The sequence below is a fragment of the Schistocerca gregaria genome, chromosome 11 (assembly GCF_023897955.1).
Source record: "Schistocerca gregaria isolate iqSchGreg1 chromosome 11, iqSchGreg1.2, whole genome shotgun sequence".
Classification (NCBI taxonomy): domain Eukaryota; kingdom Metazoa; phylum Arthropoda; class Insecta; order Orthoptera; family Acrididae; genus Schistocerca; species Schistocerca gregaria.
Window position 1 is genome coordinate 52,967,674 of NC_064930.1, and position 26,655 is coordinate 52,994,328.

The following is a 26,655-nucleotide window of genomic DNA, read 5'->3' on the forward strand; positions in this document are numbered from 1 at the left end:
GTCCCAGAGATACTGAAGGAACTGAAATTGGAGATTTTTGAAGACAGGCATAAACTATCCCAAAGAAAGTCTGTTAACAAACCTTCAAGAACAGGCTTTAAATGATTATTCTCGGGTTATACTACAACTTCTTATGTATCACTCGCACAGGGATTGTGAGGATAAGATAGGATAATTACTGCACACACACACACACACACACACACACACACACACACACAGTCATTTGGTCAGTCATTCTTCCCTCACTCCATACGTGAATGCAACTGGAAGAAAACCTAATAATTGATACAATGGGACGTACCCTCTGCCATGCATCTGACGGTGGTTTGCAGAGTGCAGATATGGATGGAGATGTGCGATTGTAATTTGGTGACCAACTATCCCTCATCAGCTGAATCATCTGTCACATTGTGTAGGCAGAGTGTTTGTTTGCACACTAAGTCAACTGCTGTAGCCTTCAGGTTGTTCTTAAATTATGTATGGAGGTCAAGGAGCACGATGGGTAAAATCTCCATCCAAATTTGTGTGGCGTAACACCGAAGGGCTGATTCGAGTTGACGATGCAGACATTCCACTATTCTGCCCACAATCGTGCGATAAGCAGTAGTACGGACGCACTCAGTGCACGATAAACCGGCCAGTGATTCGAATAGGTAACGGCGTCGCAAACTTGCATTCGGTGTGTCGGAAAGTCACAGTTGTGAGAATTTGTTTACATTGTATCAGACCAAACATTGCATAGAGAGCACGTATATAATTCAGACAAACTCCAGGAAAACAGGTGCTTCACATCAGAACATCGACAGTCTCAAGTGGGAGTTTATGGAGCCTCAAATACTCCCCGGCTCCACGAAATAAGGTTTATCGGTTCAGGCGAGTTGTCACCTCAAGAGACAAGGTATACGGGTTCGCATTGGGCACTGTCATCTCTCGATTCCGGGTACACACCTCCAAACCGTAATCAGTTAGTGAAACTGACATTCAGAAGCACGTGTCGGCCACCGTATTGTGGCTCATGATTCGGAGACCTGGATGAGCAACCTTTCCAGGTTTGTCAATTCTCTAATACATGAAGCCTGGAGTAATATACCGAGTTGAAAATAACACAACAGAGAATTGTTCATGTCACAGTATATTTATGCAAGCCGTCACTGTGCATGTCGTCATGGAGTGATGCTCTAATGTATGTAGCTGCCCCACAATCTTCACCTCATCAGTTTAAAAAAAATCTAAGTTCCATTCCATTGTGATTTCTCATCAGTGCAATAGTCTTGGGAAATCAGTTTGCCACAAAAGGCATTAATTAACAGTAGCAAAGTGGTAAATCTCCGTAGAACTGACATTGGCAGTCGCAGAATAAATTTCTTAACAATAGTTTCTCGTGTCGAGCTTTCTTGTTCAGATTCCTCTTCCTTCCCCTCCACATCATCCACCATTACCCTCTGTGTGCCGGTCGGTCGCTCACTGATGAGTTGTGAGCACAAGTGAACTCGCATGAGTAGTTCGGTAATGGGTCTGCTGCAAACTGTAGACAACTAGCTTTCCAGTAATCTCGATTAATTCTAGCATGTTATGTGAACAATATCTTAATGGATTGACCACTAGATCGAGATTCTTGGATAATTAAATCATATGCTTGTTTCGATAGCATCGCATCGCTGACTAGGCGAAACAATTCCCTTAATAAAGTAGTACTTGTGTATTTTAATCACTGTGTCTTAATTGTACACAAGTCACTAAGCTCTGTATAATAATCTACTGATTATTTATTTATTTTTACTCGTAAAACATGCACATAAAAGCTCTCCATTTTCTCAATTACCAAACATTTAAACACCCAGAGATGTAATTTATGGCTCATCCAGCAATACATTTGTAGGCTTTGACTTGACTGCTATTTTGTTTCTTGTTAGCTTACATAAATTCTTACTGTCTTTCTTTTATAAAATAAAACTCGGCAATTAATGCTGTTACTTCAATGTGTGCCAGTTTGGCCAACAAAATTGCGATACTTACCCTGGAGTGTGCTGACCACCTAATTACATAAATAACATTATTACAAAAAAGATAGATTGTTACTCACCATAGGCACAACAAAAGATGACTGTGTGCTACTGAACATCTGTCCACTGTATGGTGAGCATTAACCTATTCTTTTCGTAATATTGTCATTATTCCATCCTGGATTTTCCATTGTTTCATCCCAAAAGCAAAAATTCCTTGGCTTACACAAACGGGTTGTTAGCTTATATGGACGGAATCGGTCAGTATGATGACTGACTGTAGAGTAAGCCAAGTACCAGTTATCAATGTCTGGTCTAGGTACACCACTTACATCATAGTAAACTACCATCAGTTCTTAAAGCCTGTGATACCTACAATCGCCTACAGGGATTTTCTGTCATTGATCAGAGCTTAATAACAGTGACCAGAATTCAGTGCACCATGGAACCACCACTGGTAGTCAGTGTCAACCTTCGACATATCGACGGCTTGCCCAGAAACTAATACTCCGAATAGCTCCAACGGAACAGATAACCTTGACTATTGGTACGACAGCTCACCAGTTAGTCTCATCTGCTGTAACTCCACTGCTCTGTAAAAGATCAGGCATGTTGATGGTCTGGTACTCCACTGACTGTTTGCCCACTTTAAAACTATCTACGAACCATTCATCACCAATAATGCTGTTATTATTTTACAATTAATTTGTTATAGTCTGCAGCTTCTCGCTATCAGTTGTGTCGCCATCTCCAGCAGATGTACGATCTTCGCCGTGGATTGCTCGTGCTGGTGATGAGTGCAACTTGTGCCATCTTTGGTCCTTCACTGCTAATAGTGGCTGCAAATGCGACAGCACCGATACAATCTCCTATGTTTTCTTATTTTTTTATGAACACATAAGAAAAACCTTATGCTAATATACTTTCCAATTCTCCACCTTGTATCACTGTTACTAGTGTGAGAAATTAAGGTGATACAACGTCTGTGACAACAGTTAAAACTTTATCGTTACTTTTGGATCCATCACACTATGTCAGTCTGAAGTGTAGTGCAGCATTCAGTAAGAGGCACTAGGCCTGCCTTAACAATGTGTAACTTACTGTCTGAAGTTCCGTCACAGTTGTGGCATGAGCATTTTCGTTAGATGTATTTCCCTTGTTCATTTCCTGTATTCCATCAACAAAGCTTTGATAACTTCTTTATCAAAAAATGTTATTTCTTGTACTAAAATTAACTGCATTCAGCTTCTCCAGAGTTACATACTGGGTGTGGCAGTGGGAGAAAGTGTAGTTTACTGTCAAGCATGTTTCGTAATTCAGTATCAGTCTCTGCATGCAGTCGATTGTGTACGAGTATGTGTTTGTATGTCTGGATGGAGTATTCGTAAGACCAAAAAATTACCTATCGTAAGCAGAAGAGTCCAGAGCTGCTTGTACAGTCTTTACGTTGCTGGAATAATGAAAACTGTTGTAACGTGTCCCTGCACCTTTGTAAACAGTTGGCAGAATTTACAAATAGTGCAGCTGAAGGAGGAGGTGGTCCATTTGCTCCAATACTGCAGTTACTTGTAATATGGTTTCTTGTGATTACATTTTTGGAAAAGTTTTCTTGGGATTAATGTATCTAGAAAACTATAAATGTTTTTAGTACTTTCTCACTCTGGACAAAAAGTAAGGATCTCTCCAGCCGCATAGATACTTAACTCGATCGCTAAAATAATTTTATCTATCTTAATGAGGCGACTTTTGACGGAATCCTTTCATCGTGTCTGTGGTGTGCACATGTCAGTGGAGTTCTTTCAAAGTGCATCATGTGATTATAAAATTACTTTTGCCACTGACACTAATGCTTGTGGCTACAATTGATTGCAATGAGTAATTGTCTTTGCAGGCCAGGAGGACTACGATAGGCTGAGACCACTGAGCTATCCGCAGACGGATGTTTTCCTCGTGTGTTTCTCGGTAGTCTCTCCGTCTTCGTTTGAAAATGTGAAGGAAAAGGTATGTATTAGTTAATCAGTGTACAAGCTTTTTTAATCATATGTTTGCTATTGTTTTGGCACCTTTTGTGACAGTTGAAACTAGTTATCTGTTTTGACTTACGTTTAAATAAATTGGGTGCTTCGTGTGGGCAGTTGAGGGTGAAAATGCTGTAAATCAGGTGGTAACAGGCAGACAGTTCTGAAGGGAACACAATATAAAAATTTGTCAATCATTCAGAAAAGCACTCGTAGCTCACGGTACGACATGGAGCAGTGTGTCGTATCCTTTCAGCTCGTCTGACGGCAAGATCAGTCGAATTTGTGAACACAGTTTTTATACTGGGCAGCGACACGATGTGTGTGGAATACACTGAAGCAGTGTGTAGAGCATCTTCATTTGAAAATACCAGCCAGTGTGCAAAACAAAGTTTAATCTTCGTTTTACGATCTGTGGCCCACCGTGTGACAGTGATTGCCTTCTCTGTGAACATTAATTATTTGAACGGGAATGACCGGACACAGTGTTTTCTGTGTCACGTGTGGCAGTGGCTCGTGTGTTACTTGCCGTGTAGTGACTCGTTGCAGTATGCAGTGCCGAGTGACGGAATTGTGTGAAAATGGTTAACTGTGGCTTACAAATTGTAGTGTACCTGTGGTAAAATTGACAAGTCACTACTGTTGCTGGTGAAATTTGCACTGCTGGGTTAATGTGGACTTTACAGTCCTGATCAAAAGCCCGTGACTCTCCACTGTCAGTATTGCTCGACAGCGAGATGTAACACTCGTAGTCCCATTCCTTAGGTATTGCACCTTTTACATCGATCAAAAATTCCTTCCATTTAGCATTTGTTCAAAATATTTGGCATACTATTTCGATAAATTTACATTATTTGGTTTTCCTCTTGCTGTCTTCCTAGTCCTGTGTGTTATTTTGTCTTTTTTATGTTTTTTGTCATTCCTCAGTTGCTTGTCCTTTATCAGAGATGTTTGCTCAATGTCGTCGTGCAATAACTCCTCGCAGGTCAGCAGGTGGCAGCAGTAGCAATCTAACGTATATATAGTGTGTATGGGGATGTGGAAAACATTGCAGTCACCGTATTGCGGAAATGGAGCAATTCGTCTGACATCCGATAGGGCATGATCATTTCCAAAACAGCTAAATTTTTGAACTGCTGTCATGTCACCATGGCAGAATTTGCTCTTTGAATGTGCCGAGGCAGCTGCGGTGCACTACGGTTCGTAGACGATGGGGTGAACGGTGGCTGCGGAGATGTACGCGGGTGAACGTGCGTGCAGCTGTCGTGCGTCTGACAGCTCGGCAAACACTGCTGTGTACAGTTATCTGCAGCAGGCACCTCGTTTGTGACCCGTACCAATTACCGTTCCTCAGCAACGGAGGCTGGAATTTGCTTGCTGACATCCACTGTGTGGTGACGGGTGACTTTTTCAGGTGAATCGTGTTTTATGCTCCCTCGGACTGAAACAAACACCCTCTGACAATAGTCGTAAGAGTCCTGGCTGGAGGGGAGAGAGCATGTTTTTTGGTGGTATTCCCTGGTGATCTTGTCACTCTCGAAAAGCACACAGATCAACACAGATACACGTGTCCTGGGGAACCAGGTCCACCTCTATATGCAGTTTGCTTATCCTCGGCACAGTGGCATCTGCCGACGTGTCGCACGCCTCGCAGTTTACGTGTGCAGTTCGAAGAGCACCGGGACAAATTTACTGTACTCCCCTAGTCACCAAACTCTTCGGACTTAAACACGATTGAGAATCTGTGGCAACACCTAGATCGAGTTGTTTGGTTGAGAAATCTAGCAGAGCTGGCCTCATCACTGGATGCTCCGCATCCCTTTTGGTATCTTCCAGACCCTCATTGACTCTCTTCTTGTGCATCTTGCAGCAGTCCTCACTGCAAAAGGTGTTTATTAAAGCTTTTGACACCTGTACATTTTGATGCGACTGGACAGTGTATAATTTGTAGCTTTTTGTTATTGTCCTGTTTTTAGGTGAGGACCAACTTTTTACAGCACCAGTTTCGTGACATTAAATCGCTACTGTTCCCGTTCAAGATTTGTGGTTTTGTTTGTGCGTATCGTCCTGGAGCTGTACTTAGTTGGTCTACATATCCGGCTGTCCTCCTCTTTTTGTGCGTGCGTGCGTGCGTGTTTTGCACATGCATATCGACTTCTCACCTCACTTGCACTGTTGACTGAGCTTCCGTTTGGTGTGTTTACTGCCCTTAGTGCTCCTATTATTATTGCATTTTTCGTTCTTCTTTTGTTTGTGTTGTGGTAATTGTAAAACGCAAAAATAAAAGGATTTTAAATTACACCTGGGCACCACAATACAAGCAAAAGACAAATGAAAAACGCAGACGAATATCTGGAAATACTGCATACAGTAAGCAGAGTATATTAAAACAGAGTTAACAGTGGAAGTGAGGTGGTAAGTCAGAAGGTATTTGTAAAACCCCGAAAGTTGATGTCCTGTGTAAGCAGACCAACTGTGTACAATCCAGGATCTTGCATATGCTCTAACAGAATCACAAATTGTATGTAGGAACAAATAACAATTTAACCTAAGAAAACTTGTGTTGCAAGAAGTTGTGTCACCTAAGACAAGAGAATAAAAAATAGATTTTAGTGCAGTAAGAAATCTTTAATTATTATATAACACAATTATTGTATACAAAAACATGTATTGCAGGTAACCAAGGTGCTTCAAAATAAAAAGAAGCAAAATGCATATGACGCAGTGCAAACAGAGTTTCGACTAGATGTGTTGTATCTCTGTGTATATTTTTTATTTGAACAATTGGTAAAAAGTACGCAGTCGGTTGAAGTTCACATCATTAAAATTGTAGTTAAAGGCAGTGACCTCTCATCAGAGACGGCCTCGTGTCAGCTTGGTGCATCACTTCTCTTTTAATATATGTAGGTGCAGCATTCGACCTGCACTCTAGTGAGAATGTTCTGTTATGCCATATCGTATTTCTCGGTTCCAGCCAGAACCCTGTGGAACGTTACCACAGCGTAACTGGTGGCACACAGATATCGGGAGTTTATTGATCCTGTATTTGAGACAGAGACAGTGCTGCAGCTTCTGGCAAACTTAACACACAATTTCAAATATGTACAAGACTTTCTCTTACTGACATCCCCCACAAAAAGATGAAAGGAAAAAAGTTTATTGCCCATCCATTTTCCACATTTGTGCAATGAAACCTCAGTGTCAGACACAATGGCTCAATATATTATTTCTTTATTACCGACTGTATTCACATCACATTTTGCCGTCGGTGTCCACATATACCACTAAACACGCCTGAAGAAATATGTCATTGTGCAACACACATTTCTTGGAGATCATCATGGACAGTTTGGTTTTCCCTCTGACACCTGTCTCCACAATTTTGTCATCTATCCCTTGGTATTCATCTCGGTTGTTTTCTTAGCATCTCCATTTAGAGTATTTTCTTGGAAACCTCTTCTTTTCCATTGTCTTGAAGTGCCTGTATCATCTGAGCCTTGATGTTTTCATCCTGCTCTGCAAGGGTTCCTCTTGCCATTTCCCTTACCCTTTCATTCCTCACCCTGTCTTTCCTTGTTATTCCTATCCTACCTGTGAGGAACTTCATCCCCCATGCCTGTAATCTGCTTCTCTCTTTTCTTCATTACCCACGTTGGAGATATGTAGGTCAGTATTGGGCTGTAGGAACTTCTATATATCTCTTTCTTGCCTCTTTGTGGGCCATCTCTGTTCCAAACCACACTTTGCAGGAATCTTTTTGACTGTCTGCCACACTCACTGATCTCTTTCTCATTTCTTCTATTTTCGTCTATCACACTTCCTAAGTATATGATGCTGTCCAGCTTCTTCGATTGTACACCTCCAGTCCTTATTCTGCTAGATGGTCTAAATTTCTTTCTGGTTTTAACAAGGATATCACACTTGTTTACATTAAATTTCAACCCATACTGTCTCTCAATTCTTTCCCATGCTTGCTTCCTGAATCTCCTCCTCCCTGTTTCCCCAGATCATCAAATCATCTTTGTGTTCATCTTGTCCAGTTTCTTCTACCACCTACTTATTATCTACTCCTAGACCACAATGAGGAGGAAAGGTGACAAAGCACTGCCCTGTTTCACACAGTTTGTTTGCTGTACCCAATCCGTACTTTAATTTCCCAGTTCCACGCAACTCCACAGTATGTCTCCTGCTTGTTAACTCTTCTTCCACTCCCTTCTTTTCTAGTGCTTCCCAGACTATCTGTCGGTGAATTAGGGGAGCTATAAAGTTTCATTTAGTTGTACATTTGTTCGCTTGAGGCGCTGTTGACTAGGCATCAGCGTCAGTTGATGCTAAGATGGCGACCGCTCAACAGAAAGCTTTTTGTGTTATTGAGTACGGCAGAAGTGAATCGACGACAGTTGTTCGGTGTGCATTTCGAACGAAGTATGGTGTTAAACCTCATGATAGGTGGTGTATTAAACGTAGGTATAAACAGTTTACAGAGAATGGGTGTTTGTGCAAAGAGAAAAGTTCTGGACGGCTAAGAACCAGTGATGAAAATGTAGCACGCATCCAGCAAGCATTTGTTCGCAGCCCAGGAAAATCGACTCGCAGAGCTAGCAGAGAGCTGCAAATTCCACAATCAACTGTATGGAGAGTCGTACAAAAAAAGGTTAGTTATCATACCTTATCGTCTGAAATTGGTTCAAGCACCATCTGCAGCTGATCAGATTAAAATAATCGATTTCTGTGATTTTATCCTTGCTCAAATGGAAACAGATGAATCTTTCGTTTTAAAGATTGTGTTTAGTGATGAAGCAACTTTCCACGGGAAAGTCAACTGTCACAATGTCTGTATATGGGGCACTGAGAATCTGCGGGAAACAACTCAGTATGAACGTGACTCGCCTAAGGTGAACGTTTTCTGTGCCATTTCAGCCAATAAAGTTTTTGGTCCCTTTTTCTTCAAAGGTGTTACTGTAACTGGACTACAGTATCTGGAGATGTTAGAGAATTGGCTGTTCCCTCAGCTCGAACAAGAAGCACAACAATTCATATTTCAGCAGGATGGAGCGCCACCACATTGGCACTTATCTGTCCGTAACTACCTGACCGTCAACTACCCGAGACGATGGATCGGCCGCCAGGTAGCCCGTGACAGAGCACTTCATCACTGGCCTCCAAGAAGCCCTGATCTTACCCCCTGCGATTTTTTCTTATGGGAGTATGTTAACGATATGGTGTTTCGGCCACCTCTCCCAGCCACCATTGATGATTTGAAACGAGAAATAACAGCAGCTATCCAAACTGTTACGCCTGATATGTTACAGAGAGTGTGGAACGAGTTGGAGTATCGGGTTGATATTGCTCGAGTGTCTGGAGGGGGCCATATTGGACATCTCTGAACTTGTTTTTGAGTGAAAGAAAAACCTTTTCAAATCCTCTTTGTAATGATGTATAACAGAAGGTTATATTATGTTTCTTTCATTAAATACACATTTTTAAAGCTGTGGTATTCTTTTTGAATCACTCTGTATTAATCACATGTTTTGAAGCTGTGTCATAAATGGGAGTTTGATTCTTTGACCCTTTCAGACTTGAACGTTTTGTGGAGGAAGGAAAATTTTTATTTGTGTTCAAATGCTCGTAGTTGATTTTTTGAATGATTTTTATAAGCAAGATTTATACAGGTATATGAATATACTTTGTACTCTTGGCTTCTGTTTATGGACTAAAAAAAAAATGAAATATTCACTGTTGTAATAAATACTTTGATAATTCAATATTTAACATGCATAATAATAATAATAACAACAACAACAACAACAACAACAACAACAACACGTGCACAGATGTGCACACTAGGTTTCCATTGAGGAAAAATATTTCCGTTGCAGCTAATACATTCTAAAATTTGATGCAAGCAGTTGTAGCCGGTGTGGTCTGAAAGGGTTAAGAAATTGGAGATTTTGTGGTGTAATGTTAGGAAAACAAACGAATCCAATGACATTGATGAAACTTCACCAAAACACGTTTGGGTATTAAACGAGAATAATTTGTGTTTGCTCGATTTCCATAATTATTCCATAGACATCTCTTATGAGGGATGGTACGTACCGTTCAACTGAGACGTGGTGGTAGGGGGGCATAGGAAGGGAGAATTTGACTCCGTTCGCAAGTACGCAGCAGTTGACGGTGTGTGATGTGGTCCACAGTGGGTGCCGGAGATCACGCACCATTGCCAGAAGACGCCGTTCCTGCTGGTGGGGACCCAAATCGACCTGCGGGACGACGTGCCCACCATCGAGAAGCTGGCCAAGAACAAGCAGAAGCCGGTGAGCTTCGAGCAGGGCGAGAAGCTCGCCAAGGAGCTGAAGGCCGTCAAGTACGTCGAGTGCTCGGCGCTCACGCAGGTAAGTGCCGCACTGCCGCTCTCTGCCCGGCAAGATCTTTCGCTCTCTAGTTTTGGAACTTTCTGTCAGATTAAAACTGTGTGCCAGACTGTGACTCCAGCCAGGAACAGTGCTCCTTACTGACCGAAGTTCGAAGGTTACGGAAAACGTCTATCGACAGAAGTGGAGCTGCGAGGGCGAGTAATGAGTTTCAGCCGGAGCCTCTGGACGAGTGGCAGAGTTCTGGGTTCCAAATGCGGTGTGGCACCCCGTTTTAATCTGCTGAGAATATTTGTAACAGCTCTCACTGCACTGCAGAGGGAGAGACACGTTCTGCAAAGTGTCCTTTGGCTGTCGCTGGTCTCTCCCCCCCCCCCCTCCCTTGCTCTACACCCGCCCCGCCCCACCCCACCCCCACCTTCCATCTGTACTAGGGATGGCAGTTGTCACTGAAACAATCTGTTTTTTGTTGTATCTTTTTTCCTGGAACCAGTTTAACTGTACTGTTAAAACGACTAGAAATAACCATTTTCTGAAATAACCGCTTTTCGGTTTTTTTTATTCCTGTTATTTCCTGTAATAAATTTAGAAATCGAACAAACATTGAAAGAATTTTGGCGCACTTAGTTTCGAGATACACACAGTCAGAATCACAAATTAAATAGGAAAATTAAAAAAAAAAAAAGAGCATTGTCCATCCACTGTTCACTGGTCGAAAAGCAGTAAGTGGTTGACCACTGCAAAAAAAATTGCCAGTATGCTCCTACTTATTCTGATTTTTTGAAAGTCTGCTCAAAAATAGTGGGATCATCCCACTAATAGAACTCTATGAATAGTCAGTGCTAGAGGGTGAAAACTAAGGTCAAAGAATTATATTCTATGTTTTAATTTGTAATTTGTCAGTCTTCTAGGGCTAAGAGCAGATAAAGGCACGTTACTTAGATTCGGGCAGCAGATCCGCTGCTTTCTATTTTTATTGCAAGTATGAATAAATTGCTAAGTTCCAAATTTTCTTCTTATGTTTTATCACAAGTCTGTTTCAGCTTCTCCCATTTTTAATCTTTTAAAGCAAATGGAGCCTCGTACTTCATTGATACCGCACTTCGTAAAATACTTCCGGACTAGGGATGGTGCCATTCTGTAATAGAACTGATGTCCGACAACAGTAGTGAGACACTGCCATATAGACCAGATGGTGCAAGGCTTGCACATCACGTGTACACACGTACCATCCAGTAGGCCATGCCACGTAGTAACAGGCACATCATCATCTCAGCAGTGCTGCACCAATACTTAAGGCATCTGTTCATCGCTCGTTTCCATCTGCATTGTTATTAAAATACCACTGATCAGTTTTCCCATTGTCTAACGAACCAATATTTCAAAGCAATGCAAATTTTACAGATAAAGCTTAATCATTAAAAGAAAGAGGTTTATTTAAAAATGAAAGATTTTAGCACTGTTGGTGTGACTAATTGATATTCGGTTTTCATGTCATTATTAGGAAAAAAATAAAAACACTTGTTTTACAGAGACCAAACAAATACTGACAAATACAAGTTATTCAAAACTGAAATACCTGTATCAGCATTAACTGGTTGATTTTTCCTTCGCTGTTTGGTATTGGTAATGGCTGCAAAGTTTGGGATTTGAATCCCAGTCCAGCACACGACTTTATTCATCAGAAATTTCAGACCTCTACACATCATTAGTGGGAAGACACTGTGAAAGTAATGTGAAGAGAATGTCATGGGATTGTGATAGACCCCTTACTGTTCGCTGTGTGCACCAGCCGTGTGGAAGATGCCAATTGTCCCTGTCAGTAGTCAACGCTCAGAACACCAGGAATAGAGATTTGAGAGATAATTCACGAAGACTGAAGGCAGACAGTTAACGACGTTCGTAACAGACTTTACTGTCGTGCACTACGTGTCGACGAATTCTAGCCGACGAACTGAACGCGAGACGAATCGGAGGGAACTTTGACACCTTCTCAGCATTGGCCGGCGAGACGTCAGAGTGAAAGTGTTCACTGAGCTTCAACAAAAACTTTGTGAATGTCCAAAATTATCATCCAGAGTCATAACGGGTGACAAGTCTTTGGTCCCGAAACGAAGGTGCAGTCATCACAGTGGAAAAATTAGCATCTTCAAGGCCGAAAAAGCTCACAAAGTTCGCAGCAATGTGAAGTCGGTTCTGATAATTTTTTTCGACGTTTGGGGAATAGTGCATAAGGAGTTTGTACCACTTTGTGAGGCTCTTGACAGACAGTTTTACTGTGAGGTTTTGAGGCGACTGAGTGGAAAATGTTCAGTGCAAATGGCCAAAGTTGTGGAAAAAGAAAGGCCAGTCGGTACATTGTGACGACGCTTCCGTGCACACCTCAATGGTCGCGAAGGTATTCCTGGCCGAAAGCGACGAGGCAGCAGTTCCCCGTCCTCCCTTCTCACCAGACCTATCCCCGTGTGACTTCTACCTGTTCCCGGAGGTGGAAATCGCATCGAAAGGGCTACATTTTGACTCAATTGAAGACATCCTGTTGGAGTTGCAACAGGTCCTGAACACTCTTCAACCTACAGACTTCCAGGCGTACTTCCAAAAGTTGAGACTGCGCTTAGATCATTGTGTACTTGCCTGAGGTGATGCTTTGAAGGTGACTGAGAACATAAGAACAGACGTATAGTTTTCTGATTTTACCATGAAATTCTTGGATATTTTGGGTAGCAGCTAGTTCATAGGATAACATTTTCCACTTTGCGTTACAATCGCCTTCCTTGGCAACAGTCATTCTTCTACCTCAAAACGAGAGCACATATATCTGTGTGGTAAAAATCACTATCCCAGCACACAGAATTTTTCAAAGTCCCGTCTTCAAAGTGATGTCCCTGATGATCTTAGAATGGGCTGAACAGTTGGAAGTCCAGTAGAGCAACACATTTTATACAGTCATTTTCTTTGCCTCTTTATTTTGGTCGGTGCACAAATTTTGGAGTAGCCCAGTTTTTTCGATTCTGACCATCACACTGTTTACTGGTGGATAACTGGTGACACAATTCGTCTGTAGTTACCCGGCTGTTGTCTGATTGATCGCTGTATGTTATGTGGAGATGTTGCACTCACGGCCCGGGTGCTCTGCTCCACATTGCACTGGATCTCTACAGCAATAAACCCATCACAATACGAGCGTTGACATCTACAGTAGCAGTTTTGTACACCTCCTTCTGCCTTTAGTGAAAGCAATCGGCCGTTTCACATTCTATATTAAGGACCTTAATCCTAGTGATTTTCTGAGCTTATACAGTGCTGCCATCTGTTCCTGTCGGATACTGTTAGTGGAGTGGGCTATAGGAGTCCATTACAAAAAATACAGTGTCATCTGTCTGGCATCTGTATTGAGGCCGATAAACACGAGTGGTAATGACCGATCGTAGTAGAGATACATCAGGGTGACAATTCTTCTGGAAAATCTGGAATTCTCAGGGAATTATGTTTTATCTAGAGAAACCAGAGATATGTCAGGCAATTTCATAAAATCCAGGGGAATCCTGAATTTCGAACCTAGCATTGAAATTTAATTTTATTTGAGTTTTATCAGTCACAAATTTAAAAATACTCACTATTTCAAAGTGTGTTAATTATATGAATATCATTCTATAAAAATTATCGATGTTTAAAAAGTGTGGTTAAACTGCTGTTTATGGCTGGTATATAGCTCAGCTGAGAAGAAAGAAAAGTCACTGTTGTGGTATGATGCATCCCCTTTTGCTCATCATCAATTTATCGGTAGCTTCTTGACACGGCTGCCTTCCGCACGCCTGGAATTCCCCCTCTGTACTGCAGTTTGGCTCGCTTCGTTGTGCTCCCCACGGAAGAAATCCACTGTCCGTACGACGATCATATTAGGCACAGCCATTGTTTTCTCTTGCGTACCGAGCCACTCCCACAGTGTGGCTGTGGAGCCAGACTGATGGTATTCCGTATGTTGTACAATGTCCCCTTCTTTTGCCCATTCGCACTGAGCATAACGGGATTGATGAGCTCGCTGTTTGGTCCCCTCTCCCAAATCGACCAAACTACTAAGCGTAGCTTTCCGGATTCCTCGTCTGTAATAGTAGAAAATGATTCATGGATAGTTGAACTTGTACTCAGTTTCCTTTGTGAAAGTGGTTTTTTACTTTCAGTTATAAGGGGCAGTGTGGCTGTGGCTGTGGTTGGGGCCTCTCTTCGTGTTTTCTGGGTCTTTGACCCATAACTGCTGCCCTGTGCAAAGACCGCTCTTTCATCTCTCTGGTTTCACAGTTTTTAGATTTGACCTACTCTTTTATGCCTTCTACTGTGTGTATATTTAGTTTCCTCACTTTATTGTTTGACCCCCCTGAGTGCATGCCTTTGCCTAATTTCGTGTCACTTTTGAATCACGGGACTGATGACCTCGCCATTTAGTCCCGTAACCCCCCTCAGTGGATCAGCATTGAACAGCTTGTTGACATAAAGAAATGTAATGAGTCTATTTTGTTACAAATTGCATTGAGATTCTGCTTCTGAAACAATTGGTTGTGGAGTCACATAAGGAAGGATGAACTAGTGCCATGAATGGATCGTATAAATGAAACTGAGAGTATACGTAATAGTCAGAATTTTGAAGAGCATTCTCATGTTGGGATTAATAAAGTGAGTGAGAGATAATACTTCACCTGATAAAGTTCTCAGTGTGAGTGAAAGGATGGGGCAGGTTGCTCTAAACAAAGAACGTTTACCAATTTCATATAAATGAAACTAGAGGAACTTCTCACGAGCGGAGAGAGTTCTGTTTTTGGACTGAGCTCTGTGGCATACTTCAAGCTGAGTAAGTTTTGTTGAGGTTTAAAAATGACAGAACGTATGCCGTTTGGAAGACAAAAAAAGGATGTAAAAAGCCCAAAGAAATATTGAAGAGAGAAACTATAGAAGTTTATACAGGTTTAACAACAAAACATTATTTGTCTGGCAAATTATCTTCTTCCGAATGTTTATTTTCCTATACTAAGTAGCAGCCAGAGAGATTAGACACAGACACTTGGCCACTCTTGCTATTATCAATCGTACTGATAATTTTCAAGAAAGTCTAAATTAATATTGTATGAACTGCTTTCACTATTGGCAACTTCAGTCACCGTAGCTATTAACTTTTTTTTTTCAGAGCGAGATCACTTTTAGTGTCCGTCCTTCTGTAAATATTAATTACTTTCGCCCCAACTTATTCTGGCGAAGCAGTCGACGACTGGAGATTGTAATACATTTATCTTTACTGTAGAATCTGAAGTTAAAATCACCTTCTGTTCTTTTGAATTAAGTAACATAGGTTTCACTACTCAGAATAACTAGAGTAGAAGTTAACAGGGCAGACTATTATTTACAGTGTAAATACTTTACATTTCATGACAAGTGCACCTTTGTTTTGTTGCATCACAGCACATATTATAGCAAACAATATTCCCCACAATGAAATTATACGTTTCGAGTGTAGTAAAGTGTGGCTACATGTGACTTACCTGAATAGACTAGAACAGAATTGTACATGCTTCTTTTTCAGAGTTCATCTTTGATTTTTTTACAGTAAAAAAAATAATTAGCCCACCTCCCAGCAAAGTACTGTAGGCCTGTTGCTTCGTTCTCAGTTCATGAGTATAAAACATAAATGAGACACCATTGTGTGTTAATTTTAAAATCATAACTGGAAAAAATTTCCTCAATAAAATTTATAAATACACGCCCCTACATCACTCAGATGACAAAGTATGCCCCAAATTTCTGTCACACTACAGCTTTTGTAGTACATTGAAATATTGCAGATTTGCGAGGCAGTATTAATCTTTGATAGAGTTGTAGAAACTAGTTGCCGAGGTGTTGCTGCCATTATCTGGCAATGGTGGAGAATATTTCATATTGGAGAGCCATATCTGCCTCTGTCCTTGTCTCTAAATGCTTCCCTCTCATTCTCCTTTTCACGCCACCAGAGCTGCAGTGTTAAGTTACACAAAACACAGTATTGTGCTTCAGTTTGAAAGGTGGCATATGTAGGGGCACTCTGTCCTCTAAGTTAATGCAGAAGTGAGCAGACTCATAAATTTCATAAATCAGATTCATACATGTACACGTAGAACTGTAGAGCATACAAAATAATATATACAAAGACCGCAGTCCATAAAAGGACATACTCGATTCAGCTTAGTGAGCCATGCTTCCATTTTTATTTTGCTTAAGTTCTTAAAATACTTCCAAACCTGTTTTTAGCCTCATCCTGTGTGTTTCTGTGTTCAAGGGAGCAGCTTCCCAACAGTCTATTTTTCGTTACTATTATAGTATTTCACTACATTACTTTTCATTTGCCATAAATGGTTGAGGGAGATTGAGTTAATAATTAAATCACTAAAGACCAAGTCTCATGGATATGACGGGGTATCTAGCAGAATACTGAAGTATTGTTCTATGTATGTTAGCCCAGTACTTAGCCATATCTGTAACTTTTCCTTTAGGAGTGGTCGGTTTCCTGACCAATTAAAGTACTCAGTAGTGAATCCACTTTATAAAAAGGGAGACAGGGATAATATTGACAATTATAGACCTATTTCTATGCCATCAGTGTTTGCTAAAGTTATCGAGACGGTTGTATATACAAGGTTACTGGAGCACTTAAATTCACATAATTTGCTGTCAAATGTTCAGTTTGGTTTTAGAAATGGTTTAACAACTGAAAATGCTATATTCTCTTTTCTCTGTGAGGTTTTGGGCGGATTAAATAAAAGGTTGCGAACATTAGGTGTTTTCTTTGATTTAACAAAGGCTTTTGACTGTGTTGACCACAAAATATTACTGCAGAAGTTGGACCATTATGGAGTAAGGGGAGTAGCTTACAATTGGTTCGCCTCTTACCTTAAGAACAGAAAGCAGAAGGTAATTCTCCGCATTATTAAGAGTGGTAGTGATGTTCAGTCCCAATGGGGCACTGTTAAGTGGGGCGTTCCCCAAGGGTCGATGCTGGGGCCACTGCTGTTTCTTATTTGTATAAACGACATGCCTTCTAGTATTACAGGTGATTCAAAAATATTTCTGTTTGCTGATGACACCAGTTTGGTAGTGAAAGATCTTGTATGTAATATTGAAACAGTATCAAATAATGTAGTTCATGAAATAAGTTCGTGGCTTGAGGAAAATAATTTGATGCTAAATCACAGTAAGATTCAGTTTTTACAGTTTCTAACTCACAACTCAACAAGAACTGATATTTTGATTAGACAGAATGGGCGTATTATAAGTGAGGCGGAACAGTTAAAGTTCCTAGGCGTTCGGATAGATAGTAAGCTGTTGTGGAAAGCCCATGTCCAGGATCTTGTTCAGAAACTAAGTGCTGCTTTATTTACCATTGGAACAGTATCTGAAATAAGTGACACTTCAGCACGAAAAGTAGTCTACTTTGCATATTTTCATACGCTTATGTCGTATGGTATTATTTTTTGGGGTAATTCTTCTGATTCAAAAAGGGTATTTTTGGCACAAAAACGGGCTGTTCGAGCTATATGTGGTGTAAGTTCGAGAACCTCTTGTCGACCCCTGTTCAATAGTTCGGGAATTCTGACATTGCCCTCACAGTATATATTTTCTTTTATGTCATTTGTTGTTAGCAATATTAGCCTATTCCCAAGAGTTAGCAGCTTTCACTCAGTTAATACTAGGCAGAAATCCAATCTGCGTGTGGAATGCACTTCCTTGGCTCTTGTGCAGAAAGGAGTGCAGTATTCTACTGCATCCATTTTCAATAAGCTACCACAAGAACTCAAAAATCTTAGCAGTAGCCCAAACTCTTTTAAGTCCAAACGGAAGAGTTTCCTCATGGCTCACTCCTTCTATTGTCGAGGAGCTCCTGGAAGAGCTAAAAAATTAAGCAAATTCCAGTGTTACATTGTTGATTTTCTTTATTGAAACTTACGACTTGTCACTTGAATTATGTTTTTTATAATTCATTTTATCTGTTTCTAATATTGTGTTATAATTTCATGTATTGACTCGTTCCATGACCATGGAGACTTCTCCTTAATTTGGTCCCACAGAACAATAAATAAATAAATGCGACACATTTATCACTGTACTGGTGAGTCACAATAAAATATTAACACGAACATTTAATTCCAAGTCTTTCCACTTATCTTTCAACGAGAAGTAGATCCACACTTCAGAGACACACATCAAACTTCAGCATGAGTTTCCAGTAATCAGAAATGATGAGTGACCCCCTTAAGCGTTGAAAACAGTTCATTAAATTAAAGAAATCACACACAAAGTACAGGCTCTGTTTCTTATCTCGTTGAATGTAAATGCAGGAGAGAGACATTACTTAAAACAACTTACATTTTTCCATTTTGTAGCCATAAATGGACCGTGTAAATACTTTTGGGCTGGAAATGTATCTCTGCTAACATTGCCGGGTCACATTTGCTGCAATAAATTTTGGCAGCCACTTTGCTGGGCTGTATTACTGGCAAGGTGCAATGTTTATGACCCGTGCAAACATCGCTCAGTTATTACACTGTTTGGGCAATCTATTCTTTTTTTGGTGTGTACGTGTGTAAAATGTCACACTTGCATTTGTCATTTTTCACACAAAGATATTAACTTTGTGCTTACGCTGTTGCAGAAAGGACTGAAGAATGTGTTCGATGAAGCTATCCTAGCGGCACTGGAACCTCCAGAGCCTACGAAGAGGAGAAAGTGCGTCATACTGTAATGGCACCTACTGCGTGCACCGGGTGAGTGTGAGTTGCGCGTATCACAGAAAATTCTGTCCTGGCAGAGAAAGGTGGCTTTGGGGTGGGCTGTGTAACCTCTTATAACTGTACTGTTCTTTTTTACATTAAAATCATGGCTCACCTGTAGCCATCATTGACTGAAAGAACTCCAATACAGAGAGGGATTATAGTCGGTCATGTGTCGTATTTGACAAATAACTTGCGTGATTTCTATCAGAACGTTTAGGAATTGGTTAGTTTGTAATTCATGTGTAGACAATTTTATTTTCTACACAGCTGAACAGTAGCTATTTGTAGAATACTAAGTAGCACAGTGAATCAGATGTAATGTAAGTGATTATATTGCTGTGACAAGCAATGCAAAATCCAGGATGGACTGTAACAATATTATGAGAAGGAAAGTTGCTGCCCACTGTATAGTGGAGATGCTGAGTTGGAAATAGGCACAACAGAAAGACTTGAACAATTAAAGTTTTCAGTCATTGGTCTTTGTCACAAAACACACACACACACCTACTCACACAGTCGTGCGTGTCAGTTGTGTTTGGGTGGGGGAGGGAGAGGGGGAGAGAGAGAGAGAGAGAGAGAGAGAGAGAGAGAGAGAGAGAGTTTTATGACAAAGACCAATGACAATGTTTTAATTGTTCAAGTCTTTCTGTTATGCCTATTTGCAACTCAGCATCTCCACTATATGGTGAGCAGCAACTTTCCTTCTCTATAATACTGTGTTGCTATTCATGCTGCAAGTGAAAAACAGACTTTAGTACAAAGAAAATATTTCCTTTCTTTTTTTCATTCTGTGTGCATTCAGTGTTACAATAAAAGTTCATCTAAAGAATAGGAATACACAATTAATGATAAGAAATTATTTTTAAATTTTCGTTTGATACTTTTCAGGTGTTATATGTTGTTGGGCAGGTGAGCAAAAGTGGTTGTGGTTGTTGTTTTTTGTTCAAAGGCTGGTTTGTGTAGCTCTTCTCACCAGCCTATCACATGCAAATCTCTCCATTTCTCGATGACTTCTGCCACCTATGTCTTTTTAATCTAAGTAATGTATTCATCCGTAGGACTCTCTACCGTTTTTACCACCACATGTACTTAAAGTACAAAACTGGTTATCTTGTTGCTTCTGGGCATCTCCTACTACCAATTCCTTCTTTTAGTTGGTGTGTGCCATAAGTTAAATTTATTCGCAGTTCGTCTGACAACCGTATGTGGAAGACTTCTGTGCTCTTCTGGTTTGAACTGTTTATTGTCCACAATTCATTTCTATACAAGGCTACACTGCCAGACACAGACCTCAACAAATAACTTCATTTTATATTGGATTTAAAAATCTCTTTTTTTAGACACTATTTTCTCGCTATTGTCAGTTTGCATTTAATTCTCTCTCACTCTGGCCTGTCCTTTTGCTGCCAAAATAGCAAAACCCCTGTACTAGTTTTAATGTCTTGTTTCTTTATCTAATTCCCTCAGCATCACCCGATTTAATTACCGTTGGCCTCTGCACACAGATAGCTCATTTGCAGTTGTGCCGTGCACTGTCGACCCGGCATCTCGTCGACTGGAATAGTATCGTCTTCAGTGACGCACTGAATTCTGACAAACGTGGAAGACGTTTCCGGAGACGTACAGCCCGACAGTGAGAAGTGACGGTCTGGGGTGCCACCTTATCTCGTAGCAGGGCCCTTTCGGTTGTCGTCTGTGGCACCCTTGCTGCACACAGACGGTATTCAGCACCCTTCGTGGCGAGCCACCCTGTCCTTATATTTGGGCAATATACTGCTGCCCTCACACAGCTGGAGTTTCTGCTGCTTGTCTTTGCGCTCGGTAAACGGCACCTTTGCCATCAGGTCACGAGACCTCCCCCCGATTGAGAAAGTTTGGGGCATTGTGAGCAGGGTCCTCCAGCCAGGTAGAGATTTTGATGATGTAATGCATCAGTTGGACACAATTTTCTACGATACCTGTCAGGAGGACATCTGACAACTCTGTCTATCAGTGCCGAGCCAAATAACTGCTTGCATAATGGCCAGAGGTAGACCGACGTGTTATTGACTTGCTGAATTTGTCAATCTCTTTCTCTTGAATAAATTGTCCAGTTGTTCTGAAATTGTAATCATTTGTTTGTCTGTACCTGTACATCACATCTACAGATTTCCCTCCCATTCGGATAATTTCTTTGTGGTGTGACTTCTTCTGCCAGGTCGTGTGGCCAAGCGGTTCCAGGCGCCTCGGTGTGGAACCGCGCGACCGCTACGGTCACAGGTTCGAATCCTGCCTCGGGCACGGATGTGTGTGATGTCCTTAGGTTAGGTTTAAGTAGTTCTAAGTTCTAGGGGACTGATGACCTCAGATGTTAAGTCCCATAATGCTCAGAGCCATTTGACTTCTTCTTCTTTTCTTCCTCCTTCTTCTTAGTCTTCTAGAATTTTCTAAATATTTCACTCAACTGGCCACTGCCAACTGAAAATGTACTTCAGTACAAAATTAAACTATTAAATTTCTAGGACTAACAGTTCCCATGTTGCAGGGTACGGAAAATCAATGATTGTTAAAAATGTTGCTTTAATGGTATAAAATCGGTATTTCTTTTTAAGTGAAGTGGATAAAAAAGAAATATTAAATGTGTGCATCACATGTAAGTGCAGTCAAAATGTGTTAGTGGATAAATTGTATTCTGGAGGTGTAACAGGGTGGGAGGGGGTGGGGGTGAGGTTAAAGCAGGAAGGAAGGTAGATCACCAGATTGTGTTCATGCACTTCCCTAGTTTTTACATTTGCAAACTGAAGAGTGAGCAGGTGATTCCCCACTCTATCTCTCTACATGACTAGAAGTAAATAAAGAGTTATACTGACCCTCCACATCACGTCTTATGAATCACTGACGACGCAGGCAACAGATGTGCCCAAGGGGTGCGTATAAGAGTTACTGTAATACTACTAATGTAAGAAACGCATACAGACGGAATCTATGTAAATCTCTGCATATTGTTCTGTTCTGTTAGAGGGTTAATTGATTCTTAGTCATCTTGTACAGTAGCTGTAGTGTTATTCAGGAAATGGCGATTTCCCCACCCACAACAAGTGCTGCTTACTTTTTGGGGTACAGACAAAACAGCTTCACTGAGCTCCTACTCCTATAATGGAGTTACTTTTGTTCGAGTACCTGTTCACAGTAGTTAAGTGAGCTGTTACGTAAAAAACCTCAACACGTGGTCTCGAAATGTATTAGACAATGTCAATTTTAGTTTCTCCACCATTACTGGCCAGAACACTTTTTACAGTTTGAGGGGTAACAAATGCTTCATCTCTCGCATCATTTGAAGAGCCCCTCTGTAACAGAAGTGGGTCACCTAGGTGTTTAAGAGACAGATATTTTGGCACAAGTTCAGCAGTGCATTACAGTGGATTAGTACCATTCTATTCTGTCGTACATATTTGCACCCTTCCTATACTGTGGATGTGTTGTAAGTTATAATAATAATAAAATAAATAAATATCAAATAAATAAATAAGAGGAAATGTAGTAAATGAAAAGTGAAATGAATTTAAATATTTCACTCGCACACACAAATCACTTTCTTAATCTTTTTTACCTTTTTTTTCTGTTTGAAGTGAAGGTCGGTAGACTCTTGGTGTGCTGAAAAACGTTTAATTTGCTTCCCTACAGTCTCAGGGGTATGACTAGCTGTCTTCTCACTTTTTGAGAAAATTCAGAACAGTTTTAATTTAATTTTGTGGGTATTGTTTTGGCATTGTAAGAAAAAATGTAGGAAAGCGAAATCTGTAACATTTTATAAATTGGGGATAGATGATCGTTACTATGAAATGAAAGCAGAAATACCAAATTAAACAATTATTATTTCACAAAGTAAGGTTTTTATACAGACATCTGACATCTTGAGCTCTAATCTCACAGTTTCGGACACAATAAAGAATTGTGCCGTCTTTCGGCAAAACACGTAAAAATTATAACAATCTTAGCTCGGCTGCAGAGTGAAAGAAAAAAGTGTTCGTAGTAAAGTCGTATCGATAATTGTAATTGGCGATAGTAATGGCACAATTGAACAAATTTTTAACAGGAATACAATTTCAGATTATTTGAACAAAAATAGCAGAAAATAGGAGTTTGATAGCGTAAGATACTGTCAGAAAGGTACACGACTAAAAAGAGAGAGAGAGAAAAGACGAGCGCCCGTTCTTAGGCTGCGTTCAAATTGCCGGCCGGGCCAGGACGGGATGACGCGTACTGGCTTGGCTTGTGCTTAGCCAGCTCAGGCCGACGTGACGGCGAAATGGGGGAAAATCCACTCCTCCGATTTTAATGTTTTAAAAATTCTTAGTGGTTAATTAAGACTTCGCCACATTGTTTTAAGAACTTATTTTTTCCTTGAAAGAGTTACTTACATAGTGAAAAAAGAAAAAGTCTAATTTTCGTTTCGCATGATTTCTTAGTTTCGTAACGCTTCCCAACCGATTTTGAATAAAGTATGCGGCTAAAGAATCTGATTTTTGTACATGCGGTAGTGTAACATCTTAGCTTTGTATTGAATCATTTATCTTTCCATATTTCTTAACAGTAATTGTGAAATGCTGCTATTTGTCAGCGTTGTCCACTTGATTTACAAATCTTGTAGTGAAAAAGTTATGTAGCGGGTAGCTTACTGTTAGATCCGTTTTAGACCATACATTGTTGGGAATGAAATGTAGCTAAAAGTACCAAAAAGTTTTTGAAATGATAATGATAATGATACTGATATCTGTCTCTGGTCACAAATAATGCGAGCTATTCAGTGGCGTTAGTACCGCGTCAGCAAGCCATGGAGTCGCACGGTTAGAGCACGGTTTAGTGCAGTCATATGATGCAGGGCACAAAAAAACTAAATACTAGTGATCAGCGAAGACCTAGTGTCGGTCCCTCGTATTATTTTAATGGTATCATTGTCTAGATAAATCCAAATGTATAAGAATCTTTCCCTCAGCTACTGGACAATCATCTGCTGTGCTTTTATAATTGGCTACACGTTACATTACCAAAGACAAACAATTATTTGTCATCAACATCCTACAATTAGTATAATGTATATTTCGTATTTCGAACTAAAAGATAACTGAAGCGCAATTCTGTAGTCTCGTTGTCTACTTTGACAGAAAAAATAATGGAGAGTTAATGATACTACTGTAGATCAACACAGATGTGCGTTTCATTGTTGTTCATTGGTATTTTCCTTCCTTGGCGGGCTGCGCTGCACTGTCAAGGTAATCCCCACTCTTTGGCTAAATGGCTGTGAGCTGCCTTTGACAGCTGACAAGCAAGTCAGTAGAAAACGCAGCTGCAGTCAACAGTTGCTCGCCTTTAGCTAGTCTGTGCTGTCGTGTAGAACAATGTCTTCACTTTTATTGGTATTGTTTTGACTCTGCAGTAACTCGTCGAGTTTTGAAGTACAGAAGAACTAGGAGGTTACGGATTCATCCCATAAATAGTGACAGACATTTAGGAGAGTTTTTTTTTTTCTTTATATGAAGAACTTAAAAACTATCCTGAAATATTTTATTCATATTACACAATGAATCATAATACATTTCAGTATGTGCTGCAGAACATTCAAGACAAAATTTCGAAACAGAACACAAATTTTCGCAGAACTATAACAGCAGAAGAAAAATTTTGTTTAACGATAAGGTAAGATTCGTTAGTACATACTTTTTGGTTTGCAGTAACTTTGTACAGCATTCACTACCTCCAATTAATTGTAGTCATGCTTTTCTATTTTAAATTTCACAAACACCTCTTAGGGGAAGAGAGTTTATGGGACTCTTTAGAATCATTAGGAAGTAATTAGCTTCGTCATTTTGGGTTATGTCTTGCTGTGCCTTCAACGAAGAATCACAGAAATACTCCTTCAGAATTTACTAACTTTTTTCTTCTTCTTTTTTCTTCATGATGGAGCACTTGGCTGTGGTGATGGTTCATCATGTGGAGCCACTGATGACCTCACAGAATTCTTTTCATTACCTTGTAAGATAGACAGATTGATAGGCGAAGAGTTTTGAGGTAATGCCCTTTGACTCAGTGGTTCTGTTTCCACTGATAAGGAACTGCCACAGCATGACTTTACAATTCATTGTCATCTGGTAGGGACTCATTTCCGTCCCTCAGTGACACTCGTATCTGTCTCCGTTTTCAAGTAAATGCGAACTATTCAGTGGCGGCAATACCGCGATCGCCGGCAAGCTATTGTTGTAAATGCATGTAAATACGGTAGATTAAATAAATGAAGTAAAAGTAATTTCGCATGTATCATTATAATAAACGTAATTTTTAATCACTGATTATGAAATGTGAGGTAGCATCTTAAAATAAAAGACGTGTGCAGTCACACTTGTGATGAAAGCAGAAGGGAGACGTGTGATGCGTGTACTGCAGAAGCTGTAGTGCTGCTCCACAGGCTTGCACCTGTGGTCTGCTTGCGACGGCAATATTAAACACTCGGGATGTCGCCGGCTCAGCTACGGGAGGCCGCCAGTGTGAACACCTCAATTCAGAACCATGTGTTGGATATCGAGGCAGGCGGCAGCCCGGCCAGGCTCGGCTCGGCCCGGCCCTCAGTGTGAATGCAGCCTTATACAGGGTGGTACAAAAAGGTACGGGCACACTTTCAGGAACCATTCCTCACACACAAATAAAGAAAATATGTTATGTGGACATGTGTCCGAAAATGCTTAATTTGTATGTACTGTTCTTCCTCGATTCACTGCCAGTTGGTCCAATTGAAGGAAGGTAATGTTGACTTCGGTGCTTGTGTTGACATGCGACTCATTGCTCTACAGTACTAGCATCAAGCACATCAGTACGTAGCATCAACAGGTTAGTCTTCATGACGTACGTGGTTTTGCAGTCAGTGCAATGTTTACAAATGAGGTGGTGGCAGATGCCCATTTGATGTACAGATTAGCACGGGGCAATAGCCGTGGCGCGGTACGTTTGTATCGAGACAGATTTCCAGAACGAAGGTGTCCCGACAGGAAGACGTTCAAAGCAATTGATCGGCGTCATAGGGAGCACGGAACATTCCAGCCTATGACTCGCGACTGGGGAAGACCTAGAACGATGAGGACACCTGCAATGGACAAGGTAATTCTTCGTGCAGTTGACGATAACCTTAATGTCAGCGCCAGAGAAGTTGCTGCTGTACAAGGTAACGCTGACCACGTCACTGTATGGAGAGTGCTACGGGAGAACCAGTTGTTTCCGTACCACATACAGCGTGTGCAGGCACTATCAGCAGCTTATTGGCCTCCATGGGCACACTTCTGCGAATGGTTCATCCAACAATGTGTCAATCCTCATTTCAGTGCAAATGTTCTCTTTACGGATGAGGCTTCATTCCAACGTGATCAAATTGTAAATTTTCACAATCGACATGTGTGGGCTGACGAGAATCCGCACGCAATTGTGCAATCATGTCATC

General features: G+C 40.7%; 1 protein-coding gene across 2 annotated transcripts in view; it reads left to right on the top strand.

Annotated features, from left to right (window-relative positions):
- Positions 1 to 26,655, top strand: part of LOC126295392 (cdc42 homolog) — a 51,560-nt gene that overhangs the window by 17,129 nt on the left and 7,776 nt on the right. For both annotated transcript variants that reach the window (XM_049987873.1, XM_049987874.1), the window contains exons 4-6: positions 3,898 to 4,007; positions 10,222 to 10,419; positions 19,070 to 19,181. In XM_049987873.1, coding sequence (XP_049843830.1) covers positions 3,898 to 4,007; positions 10,222 to 10,419; positions 19,070 to 19,159 — 398 coding nt within the window. In that variant the 3' untranslated portion in view covers positions 19,160 to 19,181. The remainder of the gene's footprint in view (positions 1 to 3,897; positions 4,008 to 10,221; positions 10,420 to 19,069; positions 19,182 to 26,655) is intronic.